General features: G+C 34.0%; 1 protein-coding gene across 2 annotated transcripts in view; it reads left to right on the top strand.

Moving 5' to 3' along the window:
* DGKB (diacylglycerol kinase beta) overlaps positions 1-20810 on the top strand; it is a 279608-nt gene that overhangs the window by 61075 nt on the left and 197723 nt on the right. For both annotated transcript variants that reach the window (XM_087918197.1, XM_087918198.1), the window contains exons 15-17: positions 5232-5305; positions 9163-9237; positions 15134-15219. In XM_087918197.1, coding sequence (XP_087774323.1) covers positions 5232-5305; positions 9163-9237; positions 15134-15219 — 235 coding nt within the window. The remainder of the gene's footprint in view (positions 1-5231; positions 5306-9162; positions 9238-15133; positions 15220-20810) is intronic.

The following is a 20810-nucleotide window of genomic DNA, read 5'->3' as shown; positions in this document are numbered from 1 at the left end:
CAAAGTTAAGCTTGGTCACAGGTTGGATTACAGATAAAAGCATGGTACACTGAGCATATCACATTGAATCGTAAACATTAAGTTACTAAAACACTTTCCCGAGTTTATACATAAAAGGATAACTGTATGATTCTGCATATATGACTCTTTTATTGAAAACATTGATGGTATGTTTAATAATATAATTACTAAGGTAATAGCTGGCTTTTGTACCTATAATATTTTTGCCATATGTCTAATTATAATATAATTTATAAATCACATTATTCTAGTGTACTTAAAGGAACAAAATAATCTCCAGGTGTCTCCATGGATCTTTTGTTAGAAGGAAAGCAATATAGACTGCTAACAAAGAGAACATTTTTATAATAGTTTATAAATGGTACACAGTGAAATAGATCTGGCAGATTCTACAGTTCTTTTTCTAGGAATGCCATCTGCACAGGACTTTCATGCTGGCTTTTCAAAATTGGTAAAACATCTTGCTTTCAAACTTATTAATTAATTAATTACTTCTAATAAGGTAAATTATTTAATGGATGTCATTCACAGCTGTATTGGCATGTACATTCTGATCAATTAATTTGTTCCAGCTGTTGTCTTGGATGTTGAATATTTGGTAAAATAGGGCCTCAAGTAAGATATGAGTCACATTAGAATATAAATTATGTCCTGCTGAGTTATACCAAATAAATTTAGCTTAGGTCAAAGTCTATTATTCTGTGTCATATGGAATAAATGGGTGGATTCAGGAAGCTTGCAGGCATGGACAGCAAGGTCAAGTTCTCAGTTCTTGGTTAATCTTTATTATGGCCTTAAAATAAGGAAACATACCTAATATACAATGAATATGTATACCAGATGTACAGAGAAACACATACACCTAAAATCTTTAGATATAAATAAGTATATACAGTATACAACTCAAAACTAACAAAGCAGCAATAATAAAATACAGGCAGTCCTTGATTTATGAACAAAATTGAGCTCAAAATTTATGTTGCTAAGTAAGACATTTGTTAAGTGAGTTTTTCCCCATTTCACAACTTTTCTTGCCACAATAATTAAGTAAATCATTGCAGTTGTTAAATTAGTAACTTGGTTGTTAAATGAATCTGGTTTCCCCATTGACTTTGTTTTCCAGAAGGTTGCAAAAGGGGATCACATGACCCCCAAGACATTGCAACCATAACAAATATCAATCAGTTGTCAAGCATCTGAATTTTGATCACTTGATATGGGGATGTTGCAACAGTTGTTAAGTGTGAAAAACAGTTATAACCCTGCATGGTCACTAAATGAACTGTTATAATTGAGGGCTACCTGTAATACAAATAATGTTGATTGCCAATATTAGTGTAAGGCATCCAGAAAGTATCCATGATATCAATCACTCTGAGACATTTCTCTCCAATTGATTTATTTAGAAACAGATCTAGCATGTCAAAGGCACTTTCCCAAGTGAAGTTATTTTCGCTTGTTACACAGAATCCACCTTCTCTCCTCCCTTTTCTCCTCCCACTTCTACACTTCATAAATCAGGAGAACCAATTAACTGCCACTGAAATTTCTTAATACAACATACAGAATAATCTTGAACTTTTCAACTCCTCCAACTCTCTTAAAAAATGTGGCAGCTGAATTTTAAAGCTGACAATTAGTATTCTTCTATCTAAATGGACGAATAAAAGAGAGGCATTTAGAGCAATCTGGGATTGTATGTCAGAATCCTATTCAGTCAAAGAAACAACGTTTAAACTTTGTAATGGGATAGAATAGAATATGAGATTCCCTGTAAAGAGAGTAAAATAATTGCTTGTTATACAGGGATTTCTTATGGGTGTAAAAACTGATGTAGAGGGATATTCTTTTATAAGTCCCACAGGATTGAAAAGTTGGCCATGTCAACTTGATCAAGGCAAGGTCTTGCAAAATTGAATGGAAGAAAAAATAGAATGATGACATGTGCCCATTTGAAAAAAGAAATCCATTAATAGTGCAAATGACTAAACTTAAAACTATTTTGGACATCAGCATCTGTATCAAAATACCTGAGTGCTTCCAAGTCCAAGTCCAATTTGAAAGTCTTGACTTTCAAATCTTTTATGCTATGGGATGGAACTATCTGAGGGATTGTCTCTCCTTGATTCCATATGATTGTCCGACCAGAGTAGCATATTGTGGGTCCCATAAACTGGTGAATTACTCTTGGCAGGCCTCCATAGATATGCTTTCACTGCTATGATGCTCAACTTATGAAATACTCTTCTCCTGGAAATGAGGTTAGTGCCATCTCTTTCAATTTCAAGACACCCAAGCTTTCACTATGGAATCCTGGAATATCCCAGGAGAGAAGGAAGATCTCTCAGGGCTATTTTGTTACAATTTCACATCATCCTGTATTGCTCCTGTGTTTTAATTACAGTTTTTATAGTTTTTGTAGTTTTTAAATATGACTGTTTTTATATACCTATTGATTTTCATTTTAAAATAATTGTCTATCACTTCATGTCAAATTTTTGTAAAATAGGCAGCCATACAAATATGATAAATAAATAAATATTAAATATTATATTTGAGACATACTGATCAATGATTAATAGCTTTTAATAATCTGATCCTCCTTAAATTTCTTCAAAAGCATATAACGTGATGGCTAGCACAAAGCTACTGTGAGTGAATTCCATAGTTCCAATATGTACTATGTGAAATACCTTTATCAGTTCTAAATCTCCCAATATTCATTCTTAATTGATGATTCTGTGGAAGATGGATAAAATTTCTGCCAATATTTACCATGTATTATTATTTCTCTTTTTGTTCACTTTCTTTCTAAGCTAAAAGATATCATTGGCGTAGCCATTCATTATAGAGGAACCACTTCTAGATACCTTATTATTTTAATTTAATTACACAGTACATTATTCCAAGTACAGTATTTGCGTATAAATCTATAGTATACTATATACAGTAAAGATTTTAGCATGACATTTTGTTGTTTTTCTTCTAAATATCTTAGGCTGTTATATTTTGAATTATGTATTATAAAGATGTCTTCCCTTTCCTCATCAGTTACTGCTGAATGAAACCCCAGTTTTGTGTACGTGCAGTTTCTATTTTTAAAACACACTTGTTCTGCCAAATTTGTTCTGCCATCCTATGAATAAGTTTAGATTACTGGCTGAATTATTATTTGATACAAAGATATTCATAAAATAGCTCCATCTTAAATAAAGCTGATGTAGGAATTAAATTGTGTAGCTGAAACCCTCAGTTTATGACTGTTTAGTGACTGAAGTTTCAGTGGTGCTAAAAAAAAGTACCGTGTGACCAGTACTCACTTTTATGACCATTGCAGGTTCCTTCCTATCACTTGATGGCTATATGGGCATCTGAAAAGCGGCAAATGTTTATGACAGTTGCATATCCTAGGATTGCATGATTGCTATTTGTGACCTTCCCAACTGGCTTCTGACAAGCAGAATCAATAGGGGAAGCCAGATTTTCTTAATAACTTAATGATTAGCTTAATGATCACAGAAAAGGTTTTAAAACCCAGCACAACTCACTAAGTAAGCACATTGTTTTGTGACAGAAGTTCTGTCACAAAATTGTAAGTAAGTCAAGAACTGCCTATATCTAAGTTATTATCTGAAGCATATGATTGATCTTCAATATAAATAAACAGTTAACAACCAGAACAAAATCTTTGAGAAAGGAAAAAATATCATAACTAGGATAACTTGTATTTCAACTTTGATTAAGTAGAAAAGATAAAGGTGAAAGGAAAAAGAATAAAGAAAACAAAACAACAACAACACATGAAGATTTTATACAGGCACATAATGTGTTTATGTTTTTATGCAACCATTTTAATAAAGGGTAATATTATATTATATGAATCTTGATTTGAGTTTTGGAATACCTGCTTAGAAAACTTGTATTAAATTGAGATTTTTCTCTTCTGCTTACTCTTCATCACATATAAAAAACATAATTTTCTGTTCATTTATTTTGGTAATATATTTCTTCTAACAATATTCACTATGGAAGGAATGATTTATCCATGAAGGTTTTTAGTACTAAATATTTTTAAAAAGCATAGTAATAAAGGGCTATGCAGGCAACTCAGTGGCAGAGAGGATCACTTCTTATGTGCAACTGTTATTAATCATAGTTAAGCACATTCATCTTATTTCTTTCCAGCTTAACCAGCATAATGATCAGGTTTATTATTTCTAATTAGAGGAAGTAATATATCATGTATAAGCTTAAGATGAGTATCATTAATTAACCTGAACCCATAGAGAGTTTTAAGAGACAGTCAATCTTTGTCACAATGAGAACCACTGGTTTATGCTTCATTCAAAGGAATAAACAATCCTGGAATTAAACTAAATAAATAACATTGATTACATTTCTAAATAAGCATTAAAGATGTGACAGTTGTTGAAAAAGGCTGTGATTTTTATCTACACAGAAACTTATATGCCTCATAGATCTTCCTCTCACTAATGCAGTGATTGTCCAAATTGTGCTCACTGAATCCTGTCTGAATTCCCGACCTGTGGGATTTCCATCCCACTTATTCACAAAAAGTCCACTTTTATTTGTATTTAAAATAGACAAAACTGTGTGTAAATCCATTAGAAAAAGCAAAGAAAATGTATTTTGCACCAAAAAATTATGCTCTTTGATAAGCTCTTGGATTGTCTGATTTGGTTCTAAGAACATCAATAATAAAATTTATAGAAGATATTTTTGTGTTTTTTTATGTAACATACTTCTGTTCAATTTCTGACAAATTTATCTTACTGGACATGTTCAAAATAGTGTATTGTGTGGTATTTGATGCAAAAGGTAGATGCCTACATTTCTGAAGAGTCAAATTGCTAGAAGCTTTATTTCAAGAATGTCTGAAGGGCAATAACTTTAGGCACATTTAAAATTAAGGTTATTAAAATATATTTCATTAATATTCTTGATATTTATGATTTTTCATACATGAATGTACTAACTGAAAATATATGGAGAGAAGGACAGACTAGAATTTATGTGGTATATAAACACACACACACACACACACACACACACACACACACACACACACACACTTGCCTAGAAGTCTAGTTCGTATATGTAGAGAGCTTACTGTGTATATTTACATTAGTAATATGATATAATATATTGAAGAAAATTGAATTGTATTCCTTTGAATTCTTTAAATTTAGATCACACCAGCTTCAGGTACTCAACCACTTCTAGTTTTTGTTAATCCTAAAAGTGGAGGAAAACAAGGAGAAAGGTATGTGTTTCTTGATGATCTTGCTAAGGGCTTACATCAGTTTGATTTAGAAAGAAAACCAATTCATTTAATTACTTTTTGAAGAGAAAAAAAATGAATGCATGTATTTTACATTTTGTTTTCCAAAGCTACTTAACACTAATTACACAGAACAATGTTAATAATAAAATGATGTTGAACTATGACCAATTTGTTAATTAGATTAGGTTATGTTTCTATTTCTACATTTATTTATTAACCTACAGTTAAACCCTTTTCTTATTTGGAATATGTTTCAAATTGAAAAATTGCCCCATTTTTGGTAAGCTCTTGGCTTGTTGAAGCAGTTTTATTTTATAGACCACAATAAATAAGCCTGTAAAGTAAATATTATAAGTACAGGCATAAAATTCCATTACAAGTGGGCTTTATTAATTATAACTAGCTGGGGTTATTGGGGTTTATGTTGCAATATCTTTGGAGTTCAATTGATAATGCTGTTGGATTTGTGACTTCTCTGGACCTTCTGTTCCAGGGGTGGGATTCAAATTTTTTAACAACGGGTTCTGTGAGTGTGGCTTAGTTGGTGGGTGTGGCTTGGTGGGTATGTGATTGGGTGGACATGGCTTGGTGGTCATATTATTGGCTGGGTGTGGCCAACTCAATATCACTCGCATCAAGGCACGCATCTCCTCACCTGGCCTCTCGTGACTGTGGGGATGCTGCAATAGTCATATGTATGAAAAAGGGTCACAAGTCACTTTTTTCAGTGCTATTGTAACTTTGAATGGTCCCTCCACACAAGCAAAGTACCAGCAAAGGAGGGGAAAAAACCTCCAGAGACGTTCCAGAGACAGGAAGTCTAGTCTTGCCAAGAATGTAATAAGGGTTAACAGAGAGGCAGTTTCTGTAAGCAACACCAGAATGTTTCCTTCCTGCCTTCTTTACAGGATTAGGCCAGTAATTTCTTTTAACAGCCGTTTCTCCGAACTGCTTAGAATGTTAACAACTGGTTCTAGAGAATAGGTGCGAACTGGTAGAATCCCACCCCTGGTTATAACACTATTTCAGCCACCTTTCCTTTTTTAAAACTTCTGATAATTTCTATGACTTCATTGGTTGATTCTGCAGTCTTCTTTTAAAGGAACGATATATAATTTATCTAAAAGATAGATAAACTAGCAATTTAGTTTATATTCTTACTACTATTCTTTCTTTTTCCTAATAACAGATTTTTGTATTCCTTTGATTTTTTTTCCCCCTTGTCCAGGGTCACAATATCACAAGAATTATTTCTTGAGAGCTGTATTGCATATTCATGGTGTGTGTGTGTGTATGTGTGTGTGTGTGTGTGTGCAGTTTCATTTTCTCCTTTCCTTTTTTTTCTTTGTTTCTTTTCTCTTGTCCTGAAGATTGTTAGAGAAAGAACAGATACTTCTCACCAGAAACATGATTTTGAAAAGGTCTTTTAAAATTAAACTAAGGCCCATATGGAAGTGCTTAGTTGTCTACTGCTACTTCAACCTCCCCTAACTATTTTATTCTACTTTATTTAGTCTGCCATGATTCTGTGTTTTTTATTTAAAATCTCTTGCTGAATTCTAGCTTTAAGTTGTCTCGTTCCTTGATCCCATTGTCTAGAAGATATAAAAATACATTATGTATGCAGACTAACTTGTAACTTTCTAGTTATCTTGCAGAAACTTTCTCCTTGGAAGGCTTTATTAAGCAAAAAAAGAAGAAGAAGAAGAAGTAATAGCTTAAAATAACAACCAAACATTTTCTCATTCAAACAAAAAAGGAAAAAGGATAGGTATTAGGGTGATGTGTTGATTTGGTCTAAAATTGCAAGCAATTGCTCTTGTCAGTTCTCTGCTCCAGTAGTCATGATAGTTACAGTTCATCCAGTTCACCTGACTTTCTTTTCCTTTTTTTGGATCCTATTCAGACCAGTGGTGGGATTCAAAGATTTTTACTACCAGTTCTGTGGTATGGTTAGGTGGACGTGCTTTGCACATGTGCACAGACTTTTCATGTGCATGCATCAGATGCTCACTTTGTGCAGGCACAGAGGCATTTGAGCAGGCACAGAGGCCTTCCAACTCACCTCCTGCAAGCCTGCACTCTACCTGTTACTTCAGCAGTTGCCGCATGGCATTCTGCTGTGCCGTGCAAAGCAGCTGTGCTTCAAAAGCAGGGAATAAAGGTGAGTATGAGAGCCTGGGCGGGCGAGCCCAACAGTAGAGTGGCAGAGAGAACCACTTCGGTTTCTGCTGCTCATCGGCGCTATTGGCTCGGCAGTACTGGGCCAAACTGGTAGAATGCCACCACTGGTTCAGACTAGGAATAATGGATGAATTTAGTTTCTGAAAAATCTAATTAATGACCAAATGTATAGCTGGATGTAAAATATATAAGAGATCCAGTTTCATTTTTTAAATATTCAAATATTATACAGGTAGTCCTTGAATTACAAGAGTTCATTTAGTGACTGTTTGAAGTTACCATGGCACTAAAAAGAGTGATTTATGACCAGGGGTGGGATTCAAATTTTTAACAACTGGTTCTGTGAGCATGGCTTGGTGGTCATGTGACTGGGTGGACATGGCTTGGTGGTCATGTTATTGGCTGGGTGTGGTCAACTCAATACCACTCACATCAAGACATGCATCTCCTCGCCTGGCCTCTCATGACTATGGAGATTCTGCAACAGTCATAAGTGTGAAAAACGGTCATAAGTCACTTTTTTCAGAGCCATTGTAACTTTGAATGGTCACTCCACACAAGCAAAGTACCAGCAAAGGAGGGGAAAAGAAACTCCAGAGAAGTTCCAGAGACAGGAATGTTTCCTTCCTGCCTTCCTTACAGGATTAGGCCAGTAATTTCTTCTAACAACCTGTTCTCTGAACTGCTTAGTATGTTAATAACCGGTTCTAGCAAACAGGTGCAAACTGGTAGAATCCCACCCCTGCTTATGACTTTTTTTCACACTAAAATCAGTGTAGCATTTCCATGGTCATCAAAATTCAGGCGCTTGCCAACTGACTGATATTTATGATGGTTGCAATCTCCTGGGATCATTTGATCACTTTTTATAACCTTCTGATGAGCAAAGTCAATGGAATAAGCTAGATTCACTTAACAACCATGTTACTAACTTAGCAAATGCATAAAAACTTGATTCTTGCAAAACAGTCAATGATATTAGTTCTTTTTTTGATTCTGCTACTTCCAAAGGAGCTACACTGCAGCAGGTGTTACCTAGATAAGACCAAATTCAACAAAATCTTATACTAAAAGCAATATTTATGAATTACAAGCTGTCTTTCAATTCTGTTTAAGTCATTATGAAGTCCCTAAATTGTGACTCTTCTCTTAGATTTGTAAAAATAGAGAAATGTTCATTTAGTGATAGAATTCCTAAATGTTTGATTGAACCAAATTTTAGATTTCCTAAAAGTTTGATTGAGAAAAAGTGAAGTTGTAAAGCTCAAGGGTCTGCAAGTATGCTATCTTTGCCATAGATAGGACCAAGATATAAAATGCTCTGCAGCTTGGTAGGCTAATAGATTTGAAATGGACTAAAATTTGAAAAGAAGTTTCCAGTACAGTATATCATGTAGAAATGAATTTAAAAGACTTTCTTAAGTAGTTCTTGCTTGATATCTTATTTACTTGATTTTGCCCATGTTTACAAATTATGCAGAATAAATGTCAGTGTGCACATCCATCTATATATCCTGAAATATTAGCATTGGTAAGCATAGTGTGGAATGAAGTATGACTTTGTTTAATCCAACATATTATTATGTGGTAGAATTGCCAAAACAGAATTTGTTGCAAATAAAATTCAAATATTTTTCTATCCTCAACTATAGAATTTATAGGAAATTTCAGTATCTTCTGAATCCTCGTCAGGTTTACAGCCTTGCAGGAAATGGACCAATGGCAGGGTAAGTCTGTATGTTGTCAAACATGAACTTTTTAAATAACACAATGATATTTTTGAAATATTGTATAAAGAGAAATTAACTGAAGAAATACACTGCTGTAACTTGATGACATAGTTGAGGGTCCTTCCAAATTTTTAAATATAAGAATTATCTTCTAATTGATATATATTATCAAAGTTTCTAAAAAGGATTACAGTGCTTAAAAAAAATAATCACCCTGTACAGATAGTAGCATAATGCCACAAGAGGGTAGTGTTTGTGAATATTCATTTTTAAATTTTAAGATCATTTCCCATTCTCATTTTCTCCATTTAAGAAACTGTTTAGTCTTGAAACATTAGTAAATAAATTGCAAAAACTTCTAATTAATTTTCTGTCCAATATTGCATAGCTTTGTTTGTTTGTGCTTTTCTTAGGCATTAATTTAATTCTGACTTTTCAGGCCATGTGTGTACATATACATATATTTGTGAAGTTTATTTCTTTGTCATGGCTATCAGCTGGATACAAATTTCTTTTAGTAACAGTGGCTTTATAAATCTAGTTAGTTCAATTAACATAGGCTTACAAATAAGAAGTCAAAGAGTCAGGCACACATTATTTTTACTGACTGTATCTCTCTTTTTCACCTGTCAGTTAGGATTTCACCCAATCTTAAAAGACCTATACTTAGAGGCCTGAGTCACTTTTAAAGGCAGCTATCATGGGCCAAGCTGTGTTTCAAAACTAGAGAGCATAGTTAATCAGATCAAGTCACACAGATAAAGCTCTGAACACATCCTTAAATATAACTCAGATATTCAACTAGAGCATTCCAGCAGCCAGCTGGAAAAGGGATATGTTAGCTTGTCTGTGGCCAACCCTAATTAAAAGGACCAATGTGGCTGGAATTGCTGCTCCATTTTTCTATCCTCTCTTATCATTCCTAAGTCATATCGTCCTTATCATTCCTTATCATTCCTAAGTCATGAATATTTGCAAATATTCATGAACATTTGAATTGAAGGTTAATGTACTGCTTCTTTGGACATTATGACTCACTGAACATTCTCCAAAATATTGTTATTTTGATAGTTTATCATATCTCTGTCTATATTGTAGTTCATTATTCAGAAATGAAATGACTGTTATCAAATTCACTCCATTTGAAAAGTCAAATGTTTTTAATTCTCATTCCTGGTTGTTCCTTTCTGTTTCTGAGTCCCTGAGGATGAACATAATGTATTTGATTTCAGTAAAAATCGGTATATTGATTTAATTAGACTAACTTTCCAATATAGGATTTTACTTACTTCTACGACCTAATTTATTGCTATTTTTATTCTTTCTTTTAAAACTTTCTTCAATGAGCCTTATAATTGAACTAATATGGATTTATTTGTATTTTTAATGTATAATTTCTTATTTATTTCTACATTTTTCATAATTTTTACTTTAACTAACATGACCTAAAAGTAGATGAGTGTAAATAAGCTGAATTAATTCTTACTGCTTACTGTGATTTAGTATCGGCTGGCTGTCTGGCTGTCAGGGCTCCAACAAATCCACCCTCATTCAAATCAAAAGTCTCTAACCGCATCTCAGAAAAAGTAACTTGGTTTATTAGAAATTGCCATGTTGGCGCATGACTGGGTGCAACTGATACAAAATCATATCATACATTTTCCCCTTGACCCTGGTCATTTCCCTACCCCCTGGATGTGACTTCTCCAATGGGACACATCCATCTGTAAGAGTCATCATGCTCTCCAAAGACCTTCTTATGGCCCAACAACTTTGGGCTACCGAGGTGATTATCTAGGCATTTCAAAAATGCCTTGTTTTCCCCCCACTCCCTTTTTCTGTCAGCTAAAAAGACCAAAAGAGTATCTTTTTAGTTGACACACTGCTAATACCATCCTAGGCTAGTACAGGATTTTTCAGTATTTTTTTTTCAGGCTGCAGAACTGTTAATTTAAAAAAAATACTGAACCCTTGATCAAGAGGCAAAATTATTTATTTAAAATTTGTCTGTTTTCAAAATGTGGAGTTTTTTTTTTCTTTGCCCTTAAACTCCGTGGAAATCTATGTCACAGAACTATAGAATTCTATGGAACACATTATGAAAATCTTGGTTTAGTAGACTCATTTACTCTAGTCAGAGCAAAGGTATATAGGGTGGGGTTGGCAGCATGCCTTAGTGCCTCTTAGCTTTCTTTTCAAGGGGTAAGAGGACAATCAGAAAAGGAACATCTCTCTTGCTACAGCAGTTATTTTAAAAAGTTCTTTTGAGCTTTTTTCTCAAGTACTAGAAATTTTAAAACAGACTGAAACAGAAAAATCTGAAGCAAACCAGTCATATTTCTATTTGAGCAAAGCAGCTTTAAGATGTATCTTGATGCAATTCACAACAAAGCAAGTATCTTTTGTTTCAAAATGTGCAAAGACTATAGTATACAATTCCTTTGAGGTAGCATTTGTCTTTGAGTAGCAGGCAAGAAGTCACACTCCAAAAAACAAGTAGAGCAGGGCAAGAAATTGAGAAGGAGCAGGATAAACAATATATTTGATTATATTTAAATTTAAATTAAATTAAATTAATTACTTTAATATTGCTGAAATTATTTTAATTCTATTATTACTTAATTTAGTATAATTATTCCTCATGAAATTTCTGCTTCTGTCACATGCAAATTTACAATTTGATGGCATCCTTTTTGTATATTTACCAAATATATAAATAAAATAAATAAATAAAATGGGAGTGATGATGGGAGAAAAAAAAAGAGAATTGCAAGGGTATTTTGCTTCCTATTCTTCAATACATCTTATATCTCTAAGGACCAAATTCTGTCCAATCTTAATGAAACAGTAAGGCAGGCTCTTCTGTAAAATCAAATATATGCCTTTGCAATGATTGAATATATTTTCTTGAAGCTTAACTTTAAGTATTAGTTTTGTGCATTTATTTTTTCCATCGATAATTTGATTGACAAAAATATATTATTTCCTTGATGTTAAAATTCCACAAGAGAAAAGAAGTGTAAATTGGAGAGACCAGGCAGGCTCTGCAGCTGAATGTAAATGTAAAATAAAACAATACATTTTGAAAAAAAGTCTTACTTAACAAAGTGACATAAAAATTGCCATTCTTGTACACTGTGCAGTTTGTAATATGCACCTGTTTTACTTTTAAAAAGAGTTTCACTGTTCACTGTTTTGTAGGAGCAAACTACAGTATTTCATCCACAACTGCTACACTTTTTTTAGTTACATAGAATGATCTGAAATTCTGGCAATATTCATATTATAAATAAACAACAATTGTGTAAATAGTATTTTAGTGGCATGTCTCTGTGAAAAAGCAGAAAGGTCACTTTTCCTGGCAAGGAAATAGTTCTAAATTATGCTATTTTCAAACCCTGCAATTATTTTTCTTCAACTTCCCCATATCTTGCATTCATATTGCGTTTTTTAAAGCTGTGATAGGATATTTATGCAATTCTTAGTTTATTTCTCAAAGCATTGCTTTTACTAACTTGCGAAAATATACAAACATGTTAATTTTGATGTTTCAGAAATTACATTTTGAATATGTTGTCACTATTATGGTTGCTGAGAAAGATAAAAAACAAAATTCATTTTCTGGTTTTCTTTTTCTGATAGTGAGGATGCTTTTTGTGAGGATATATAATAAATACAGGCACACTGGACAGTTCTTTATAATTTGGTTTGGGAACCCATAGTTGCAAGCACTCTCTAAGTACCTGTTCCTACTCACCATTGCTACAGTTAACAGAATAATCAAATTGGAAGGTACTTTGTAGTCTTTTCCTCCAATCCCCTGCATCAGCAGGAGATCCTATATACATTCTAGAAAGTCCAGTCTCTACAATCTGGGTAGATTGCTATTCCTGAATAGATGAATGAATCTTGGGTCATCCAAGAAATGTTGCTCACTGAAATGTCCACATCTATCAGGAAAATGCATTCCCAGAAACTGGCCAGTTTAAAGAGAGTAATAAACATTGTAGCAGGTAATTCAATCTAGTTTTTGTACTGATTGCAACAATAGCCCGAGATATCTAATATAGTCTTATGCCTGAAATTACAACTTCTGACCTTTGCCTCTCATGATGCAAGATTGCCTGGTAAAATACTTATTATGTTGTCACTTTAAATTCTTTAGTAACCAAAGCAGTCCATAATCTGACTATAATGGTAACTATAACTCTAAACATTATCGGTAGATATTTGGGGAAAGGAAGGATAAATTTGAATTGCATAGGTAAACCATAGTTTCTTTCTTTTAGTTCTATTGTAGTTGAACTTTTTTCAGTCCCCAGCAAAATCCTTATCAAGATCCAGCACTTCTAGGAGAAAACAAGTTATGGAGAACTATCTCAAAGGCTTACAAGTATTTAATTTCCCATGCAGGGATGAGCAGAACTGCTTCTTCAAAACATAGCTGCTTACTATTTTGTTTTATTTTAATGTTTCTTATTACTGAACTAAAATGAGCTTTTTAAAAATAAATAAAGATCACTCCTAATATCTAATTTAAATATTTATTATATGCCATATTATTAACATTTTCCCATTGGCCAGTGGATCTTCCAATAGTGTTTCAATACTAGTTCTGTCTTCTGTATAGAATAGATACTTTTTTCCAGAGTGTTGTGCTTTTGACTGCCATTGAAGGGTGTTTTCAATTTTATGTCTGCAGCAATACTTCATTGACCTGTGAGCATAATGGTTCTGGAAGTGATGACCTACTTTGCTTTCATACCTAGTGTTTTCATGTGTTTTTTGAAAAATTAGTTACTATAATATGCCTAAATCTGTTTGTCATTAACTGGGATTTTAAACTGCAAAAATTTGTTACTCATCTATTACAAATATACCTCAGTTTTGAACAGTCCAAACAATTCACCAAAAATGAAAATGCCTATAATGTGCTACTTCAATTTTTCCTTTCATAGGTTAATGTGTTCTATTTATTTTATGAAAGTATTCACATACAGATATATTCACTTCATCATAGCTCCAGTATATTTAATTGCTTTTGGAGTGCAACATTCATATATATATGCTGAAACGTTGCTACAACTTTAAAAGCACAACTATAATGACGTGGGAAAATACCCGAACAAAGCTGAATATCATGTGTGTGTGTGTGTGTGTGTGTGTGTGTGTGTGTGTGTAGGTCTAGGTGTGTTCGGATCTTTTCCCGTATAAGATTAAGAGTATCTTGGTGACGTTTTGGCGAGGTCCCACTCGCCATCCTCAGGCTGGTGTTTTCAGCTTCGTGCCAGTGCACCAGCCTGAGGATGGTGAGTGGGACCTCGCTGAAACGTCGCCAAGATACTCTTAATCTTACACGGGAAAAGACCCAAACACACCTAGACCTACATACCTGTACCCATGAAAATCTACAAAAACATACACACACACACACACACAGAATTATTTTGCAGTGGGAGTACATTATGTCTATTCTATAGTGCAGATTTAATTTGGTTCTGTTTAAAAACTGTTACAGTTAAAAAATGATGATCTTTACAACTAGTTGGCATCTACATACCAGTTTATCGTTATATCTTAAAGTATAGTTTCCCAGGAGATTAATATTTCATTGCTCACCATAATAAACTGCATGCTATAATGAAACTAATGTTATTATATCCCTTTGCATTAATTACCATCTTAAGACTTATATAACCTGCCCATATAACATAGACCATCGTATTTAAAAATTATAATTACTATGATCTATATACTATCCTGCTGCAAGCCAAATTTAGCTGTTTTTTTTTCCAGAGCAAGCAAGGGTAACTGCTGTATAAGTATTCTGTTCAATGTGTTAATAAAGCAAACTTCCGGAATATAATTTCATGGTTTTTTTTTACTTTTTCAGATTAAATTTTTTTCGAGATGTTTCTGACTTTAGAGTATTGGCATGTGGTGGTGATGGAACCGTAGGCTGGATTTTAGACTGCATAGGTAACATGCATTTTTGTTTTACATAAAACTAGTAAGTAATGTCTGAAATTTGCTCTTTTTGTATAAATAATTCTAAATTCATCAGAAGATGCCAAATTTTCTTTGCTTCATATTGGAGTAATTAAAAGAAGGGAGGTTACAGAAAGGAAGTTGGTTATGAGAGTTTGGGGAAATTATGAAACAGATATTTTTAGTTGTTGAAATGCTTTCATATATTGTTGATAGGGAATGTTTAATGTTATTGTAATTCTTTGTTAATACAATGAATTTTTGTCAACGAAATAGGTTACAGTTCATCAAATGGTAATATCCTACATAATGACCTTATACCTCAAGATTGAAGAGATGTAAGACAGTTTATACATCTGTTTGAAGGGAGCTTGGATGCCTTCTAGTTCAACCTCATGTTCAAGCAGGACATATAATTCCAGACAAATTACTGTCTAATCTCTTGTTGAAAATTTCCTAGGAGAGAGTACCCTCAATTTTTTATTATTATTCTCACTGTAGAAAAATTATTCTTAATTCTAGAATGGATCTCTCTTTGATAATCTTCCACCTGATACTTCTTGTCTTGGCCTAAGATGCTTTGGAGAATAGGGTGACCATCTCTTGTGTATTACAGTCCATATATTGGAATATTGCCATCATCTTACTCCTAGATCTTTTCTTTGTTACTCTAGGCATACCTACTTCCTGCAACTGTTCATCATATGATTAGCTTCCAGATCCCCTATTACCTTTACCTCTTAAGATTTGCTAAATAGATAACCTGATCTGGATGCATAATACAAATTTTATGTAAGATTAATCAATATATTAATATTTATGAAATAATACATGTTTATGTATGCAACTGCATATAGCAAGTTCTTGACCTATAACTGTAATGGCTCCTGCCCATTATATTACAAATTCTGACAATCATTAAGCAAAGTAACCATATAATCAACTTGTTTAATGATTCCCATCCTTGTTCTCCTTAATGTGCTTGTTCATTGACCACACTAATCATTAAGTGGAGCCTCAGGTGAGGAAGACCTAGGAGACCAAGCATAGGTCCAGACCTGCTTTTCCTGGACTTCCCTACCTTTTAGATATTATTTCCTCTGCTTCCCATCCCTTTGGGTCCTCATGGTTCTTAGATCTGCTTTTCTCCTCCCACTGGATGTCAGAAGCAGTCAATCTTGCCAGTATTGAGCAAAAGCCTTTCCTCCCATGTAGATCCTCATACTTCCAGACATCAGGAGTGGTCTTTGGTGTTATTCCTCGGTTGGCCCAAGGTGTGCAATTGGGTATTATTAACATACTGATTATACCACACATTATGGGGATGGATGATCTAACCCAGGTGCTCAAGTAAATAGGGGTGGGGAGAGAGAAGGATTCTAAGGCATCCCACAAACTGGAGCCTTGGGCTCAACTACTCCACCACACTATCTGAAAATGGCCTTGAAAAGGGAGGAGGAAAGACTGTGAAAGACTGTGGAGTGAGATATAAAATTGAAATACGTGAATAGTCTTTCAAGTACAGAACCCAAATACTGAATGGTGATTTGGGATAATATATTTAATATTGTGCATCAACAAAAACAAATACTTAGAGAGATGACATCCACAACAACTATGGCCTTAAAAACAGGAAAGAAGGCTATCCCGACCCTATCAACTACGTTGACAGCCACCCCACCAACATCTCAAAAAACTATCGAGGAGTCTTTAATAGGGGAAAAGCAGCCCAATGTCCCCAATATTAATATACAAACTTCCATATTAGCCTTGCAGGAAGCTATATCTAAAATGCAAGAAATGATGATTAATAATCACAAGGAAACTAGAGCAGATATAAGTGAATTGAAAGATGAGATGGGGAAAATGAAGGCTGAAATGAAAGCGGATATAGCGAAGGTGGAGGGTAAGATAGGGTCTCTACAGCAGGCCATGGAGAGAAACGAAGTGAAAATAAAAGATATAGAGAGTAGAACAACACGCATGGAGTCTAACTTTGAAAGGATGGATGAGGAATTTAAAAATGTACTTAGAGAAACGGAAGACTCTCTGATCCACCTCGAGATGGACAAAGCAATGGCGTATTTAAGATTCAGAATGTGGCGGAAGCCAAAAATGAAGAATTGGAACATTTGATGGCAGAAATATTGGCTGAATGGCTAGGAAAGGAAAAAGATGATCTAATTAAAGAGTTTGATGAGGTATATAGGGTTAGCACAAGCTACGCCAGGCGTAACAACTGTCCAAGAGAAATTCATATCCGCTTCTCTAGGAGATGTCTGAGGGATTTAATTTTGAAAATGTCTAGGGAGGAAACAATATCATATAAGGGCAGAGAAATTAGGATTTTAAAACAAATTCCAAAGAGAGTGAGGATGATAAGACAAGATTATAAATTTTTAGCTAATGATTTAAATAAAGAAGGAATCCATTTTAAATGGTTAATCCCGGAAGGATGTTAATTACATGGAAAGAGAGGAAAATCAAAATAGAATCGATAGAACAGGCCCAAGTTTTTCATCAACAGCTCACAGATAAGAATAGTCAACCCACCAAAGAAGAACCTAAAACAAGACCACAGGAGGTCCGATATTATCACAGAACCCAAAAGGAACGACTTTCTCCAATTTCAAGAAGTGATAATCCACAACATGGGAGAGAAGAGCAAATCCCACAACAACAACAACAAGAGAACCGAATCATTACTAGGCAAAAATCTAAGCAGAAGTAGATAAATGGTGGAGGGGAAGAAGTTGCTCTCCATCAATATAAACGGATTAAATTCATTATTAAAAAGAAAAAGGATATTCTCAAAACTTATTCAACATAACGCAGATATAATATGTCTTCAAGAGACACATATTTCGAAGAATGATGAAAGATATCTAATTTGTCCAAAATTAGGTAAACTTTTACAGCACCGGCCGACCAACACAAGAAAAAAGGAATTGCAATTTATGTAAAACAAGATGTAAAGGCAGAACTAATCTGGTCGGATCCGAAGGAAGAACTCTGGTTATACAAGTTTGGATAAACCACATCACATTTTTACTTGTAGCAATCTATGCCCCAAATGATGACCAGGGGAAATTTTTAAACACCTTCACCAAAAAATAGTAGGCTTTGAAAAAGAAACATTTGCTTGATTGGCGATTTTAACTCCATTGCAGACTACCAGAAAGACCATAGTAATATGGGGAAAAACAAGAAGGGGAAAAGGAACTCTCTGCAGCATGTAAGGAAATGTTGAGAGAGTTAAATTTAAAAGATCTATGGAGGAACGGAATCTTGAAGGAAAACAATTTACATATTATTCTAACCCACATAAGATTTGGACCAGAATAGATATGGCTTGGATGGATTTGGACTTGGCTAATGAAATAAAAGAAATCAAAATTCTACCGAATGAATGGGCTGATCATAACCCAATACAGCTAATTTGGAGGGATAGGAGACGAATAAAAAAAAGATGGACACTAAATAACCAAATTGTAAACGAAGAAGAGTATATTAATAAACTGAAAGAGGAGCTAAACTATTTTCTAAAAGATAATAATAATGAAACAACTTCAAAACAGAACATTTGGGATACTATGAAAGCAATTATAAGAGGCACAACAATTTCCTATAATGCTATGAGAAACAAGAGAATTTATGCCCAACAAAAGCGTTACAACAACAAATCCAAGACTTAGAAACACAATTACAAAAAACCCCTAAGACCCAAGGACTACAAAATCAGTTAATACTAGCCAAACATAAGCTGAATTTAATTGAACAAGATAAATTAGAAGTTAGCTTGAGAAGGTCCAAACAAAATTATTTTGAACACGCCAATAAACCAGGAAGATGGCTATCTTATAAACTTAAAAAGAAAAAGAAAAGAGATTGATACACCAATTAATAGATGAGAAAGGCATCCCACAACATGAGATTGAGAAGAAAAAGGATATTATATTAAACTATTTCCAAAGATTATATAAAAAGAAGAAATCAATGAGGATAAAATAAGAACTTATCTGGAGAATACTGAATGATAAAACAATAGGGGAAGGAGACAAAGAATTACTAAATAAGGATATTACATGGTCTGAGTTAAAATCTGCAATGGAAAATCAATGTAATAATAAATCCCCTGGTCCAGATGGGATTCCAGTAGAATTATATAAAGCCACATTAGATTTAGTAGGGCCTCTGATGCTGGAAGTGTTTAATGAAGTACTTTCGGCTGCCAAAATGCCAGACTCATGGAGGAGGCGTTGATTGCGTTAATTCCAAGGAGGATGTGGATGCCAGATATATCAACAATTATAGACCAATCTCACTTTTAAATGCCGATTATAAATTATTTACCTCAATTATTGCGAATAGAGTAAAACAAGTTTTAAATTTATACATTCATGAAGACCAAAATGGTTTCCTTCCATTCCGCCAAATTAAAAACAATTTAAGAACCGTTATTGACGTCTTAGAATATTATGAAGCTCATCCAGAGAAACAATTTACACTCTTGTTTCTAGATGCGGAGAAAGCATTCGATAACTTACATTGGCACTTCTTAATACAAAAATCTATAACATGAATCTGGGCACTAAATTCGAGAATATTATCACAACAATTTACAATACCCAACAAGCCAATATACTAATTAATGGTGAACAAACAGGCCCACTAAGCATTGAAAAGGGCGTTAGACAGGGTTGCCCTCTCTCACCCTCTTATTTATATTTGCTTTAGAATCATTGTTAACGCGGATAAGACAGAATCCTGAAATTCAAGGGGTTAGGGTCAAGGCAGAGGAATATAAATTACAGGCGTTTGCAGACGATATGGTTTTCTTCCTAGAGGATCCCATGGAGAAAGGACATAATCTAATAAAAGAACTAGAACAATATGGTTCAGTAGCAGGACTAAAGATCAACAGAAATAAGACGAAATTACTGACTAAAAATCTAACAGAGAACCAGAGGAAAGAATTAGAAAAACCATGGGGATACAGGTAACAAAAAGGTCAAATATTTAGGCATATGGTTAACACCACATAGTAAATCACTCAAAGAGAATAATTATGATAAACTGTTACAGCAAATTAAGAAAGATCTAGAATCCTGGAATAAGTTGCAGCTTTCTTTACTGGGCAGGATTGCCACAATCAAAATGAACATTTTACAAAACTCCTTTACTTATTCCAGACAATCCCAATAAAATTACCAAAAATTTTTTTGATGATATAAATAAGGTAACTCTTAAATTTATTTGGCAAGGGAAAAAGCTAGAATCAGTATTAAGGCCTTACAAGATGCAAAAGTAGAGGTGGGCTAGCGCTTCCAAACTGGGAATTATATTATTGGGCAGCCAACTTACTATGGTTAAAAGACTGGGTCAATTTACGGAATAAAAGAACTCTAGCCTTGGAAGGCACGACCTTCAGAGAGGATGGCACGCATTTCTATGGGATGTGGGGAAAACTAAACAGGCGTACTTTCATAGACATCTTATTAGAGATTCACTATTAACTAATTGGAAAAAATATGTAAAAACATTATTTAAAAATTCGATTTGGCTTTCAACAATGGAGGCAA

The sequence above is a fragment of the Pseudonaja textilis genome, chromosome Z, assembly GCF_049901715.1.
Source record: "Pseudonaja textilis isolate UNSWEBS1 chromosome Z, rPseTex1.2, whole genome shotgun sequence".
In the NCBI taxonomy this organism is placed as follows: domain Eukaryota; kingdom Metazoa; phylum Chordata; class Lepidosauria; order Squamata; family Elapidae; genus Pseudonaja; species Pseudonaja textilis.
This window is presented reverse-complemented; position numbering and strand designations above follow the sequence as displayed.